The 2987-nt window shown below is 38.6% G+C and overlaps 1 protein-coding gene across 1 annotated transcript; it reads left to right on the top strand.

Annotated features, from left to right (window-relative positions):
* The first annotated feature begins 1185 nt into the window (after positions 1-1185).
* Positions 1186-2211, top strand: LOC106984111 (40S ribosomal protein S24-like). The gene is given in 1 exon segment (XM_053206673.1): positions 1186-2211. A coding segment is annotated over 1 exon segment (393 nt). The 5' UTR covers positions 1186-1438; the 3' UTR covers positions 1832-2211.
* The last annotated feature ends 776 nt before the right edge of the window (positions 2212-2987 follow it).

The raw sequence follows: 2987 nt of genomic DNA, 5'->3' as shown, positions 1-2987 counted from the left end.
CTGTTGAAAACCTCCACTTCTATTTTTCCTCTGCTTGGGGGACATCTTGGGGGGAGGCACAGTTTGGGTGTGGGATTGCTTTTCTGCCTGGAAGAAGGCGCCAGAGCCAGGGCCAATGAGGGGGCTAAAAGTGGTGCTCAGGGCTTAGAATAAATTGGTTCAGGCAGGGATCATACATGTAGTTCAACTCTTGGGAATTCAGCCAAGCAGCGGTGGCCTTCAGAGGACTGATTGCAGAGGAGGGGACCCCCAGCTGTGGTAGCAGGAGGGGAATAGTGCCTAACAAGGAAGCATGAGAGAAACTGTCACCTAAGGAGACCTTGCCCGGTACCAGACACGTGCACTATTCTATGTGATCTTCCCTCCAGCCATCTCTGTTTGCAGACAACATAATCTTGAATAGACGAAATATTTAGGAATGCACTAAAATCCAGAACTAATTAATGAGGTCAGCAAAATTACAGAATACAAGATCAATACACCAAAATATAAACTGCATACAAGATATGAAAAAAATGGTACTTGTGTATACTTGGAATGAATAATCCAAAAGTGAAATTAAGAAAATAATTACATTTACAATAGCATCAAAAAAATAAAACAGGAATAAATTTAAGAAGTACAAGCCTTGAACACTGAAAACTATAAACATTATTGAAAGAAATTAAAGAAAACCTAAATAAATGGAGAAGATTTAATATGTTTAAGATGACAATACTCCCTAAGTAACCTACACGTTCAGCACAATCTCTATATAATTCAAGTGCCTTTTTGGCTAAAATTGATAAACCGATCTTGAGATTCATATGAAAATGCAAGGGACCTACAATAGTCAAAACAAAGAAGAAAGTGGAGGATTCACACTTGCCCATTTCAAATTTCCTACAAGGCTACTGTATCAGGGCACTTGGGTGGCTCAATTGGTTACACATGTGAGTCTTGATATTGGCTCAGGTCATGATCTCATCGTTGTGAGATCAAGTCCCGCTTTGGGTTCCTGCTTGGGATTCTCTCTCTCCCTCTCTCTCTGCCCCTCCTTTGCTCGTGCGTGCACGCGCTCTCTGTCTCTCTCTCTCTCAAAATAAATAAATAAATACATAAATAAATAAATAAATTTTAAAAAGGCTACAGTATCAGGAAAATATGCTACTGGCATAAGAATAGACATACAGACCAGTGAAACAGAATTGAGAGTCCAAAAATAAACTCGTATTCACATTTATAGTCAATAGATTTTCAACAAGGGTGCCAAGACAATTTAATGGGGAAAGAAGTCTTTTCAGCAACTTGATATTCATATACGAAAGAACACTTCCTCAAACATACATATGTAAAAGTTAACTCAAATGTATCCTAGACCTAAATGTTAGAGCTCAAACTACAAAACTCTTAGAAAGCTCTCTTTTCCTGTCCGGCTGCTTGAAGCTCAGCTGCCATCATGAATGACACAGTAACTCTCTAGACCAGGAAGTTCATAACCAACTGACTACTTCAGTGGAAACAAGTGGTCATTGATGTTCTTCACCCTGGAAAGGCAGCAGCACCTAAGACATACTTGGGGGAAAAACTAGCCAAGATGTACAAGACCACACCAGATGCCATCTTTGTATTTGGATTCACAACCCATTTTGGGGGTGGCAAGACAACTGGCTTTGGCATGATTTATGATTCCTTGGATGATGCAAAGAAAAATGAACCCAAACATAGACTTGCAAGACATGGCCTGTGTGAGAAGAAACAGACCTCAAGAAAACAGCAAAAGGAACACAAGGACAGAATGAAGAAAGTCAGGGGGACTGCAGAAGACAGGGTTGATGCCGGGAACAAGTGAGCCGGAGACTGGACAACAGAAGGAATAAAGATTCTGCAGTGGCTCTGCAGTGACTGTGCCAATTTTTCAGGAGAGGGTTAATAAACTAAGAACTTTTATGTGAAAAAAAAAGTCTTAGGAAAAAATATAGATGTAAACATGCATGACCTTGATCAGAACAAGCATTCTTAGATACGACACCAAAAGCACAAGCAATGAAAGAAAAAAAAAGATAAAACAAACTTCATAAAAATTAGTTTTATGCTTCAAAGGACACCACCAAGAAAGTAAAAAGACAACTTACAGAAGAGAAGAACATTTTTGCAAATCATATATGATAAAGGACTCGAATCTAGAATATATAGGGAACACTTACAATTCAATAATAAAAAGGCAACCTAATTTTAAAATAGGCAAAGGATCTGAATAGACAGTTCCCCAAAGAAGATTACACATGGCCAATAAACGGTTGAAAAGAGGCCTTAACATCATTAGCCATCAGGGAACTGCACATATAAATCATGAGCTGCTATTTCACATTCATTAGGATGACTGGAATTTTTAAAAAGACAGAAAATAACAACTGTTGGTGGGAGTGCCAATGGTACAGCTACTTTGGAAAAGTCTGGAAGTTCCTAAAAAAAATAAACATGTGGGGCACCTGGGTGGCTCAGTCAGTTGAGTGTCTGACTTCAGTTCAAGTCATGATCTCGAGGTCCGTGAGTTCGAGCCCCATGGCGGGCTCTGTTCTGAGCCCTTAGAACCTGGAGCTTGCTTTGGATTCTGTGTCTCCCTCTCTCTCTGCCCCTCCCTTGCTCTCTCTCTCAAAAATAAAGAAATATTTTTAAAAATATAAACATACAGTTATGATATGACCCAGCAATTTCACTAATATGCCCAAGAGAAATGAAAACATGTCCACACAAAAACTTATATACAAATGTTTGTAGGTATATTATTCATAATAACCAAAAAAAGTGGAAATAATCCAAATGTCTAGAACTAATCAACCAAATATGCTATGTCTATATAATAGAATATTATTTGGCCATACAAAGAACTGAAGTACTGACGCACGCTACAACATAGATGGACCTTGAATATATTATGGTAAGAGAAAGAAACCAGTCACAAAGACTACACGTTATATGATTCCATTCATATGAAATGTCCAGAA

This window comes from Acinonyx jubatus, chromosome D3 (genome assembly GCF_027475565.1).
Source record: "Acinonyx jubatus isolate Ajub_Pintada_27869175 chromosome D3, VMU_Ajub_asm_v1.0, whole genome shotgun sequence".
Lineage (NCBI taxonomy): Eukaryota > Metazoa > Chordata > Mammalia > Carnivora > Felidae > Acinonyx > Acinonyx jubatus.
Note: the sequence above shows the minus strand (reverse complement) of the source record. Positions and strands in the feature narration are given on the sequence as shown.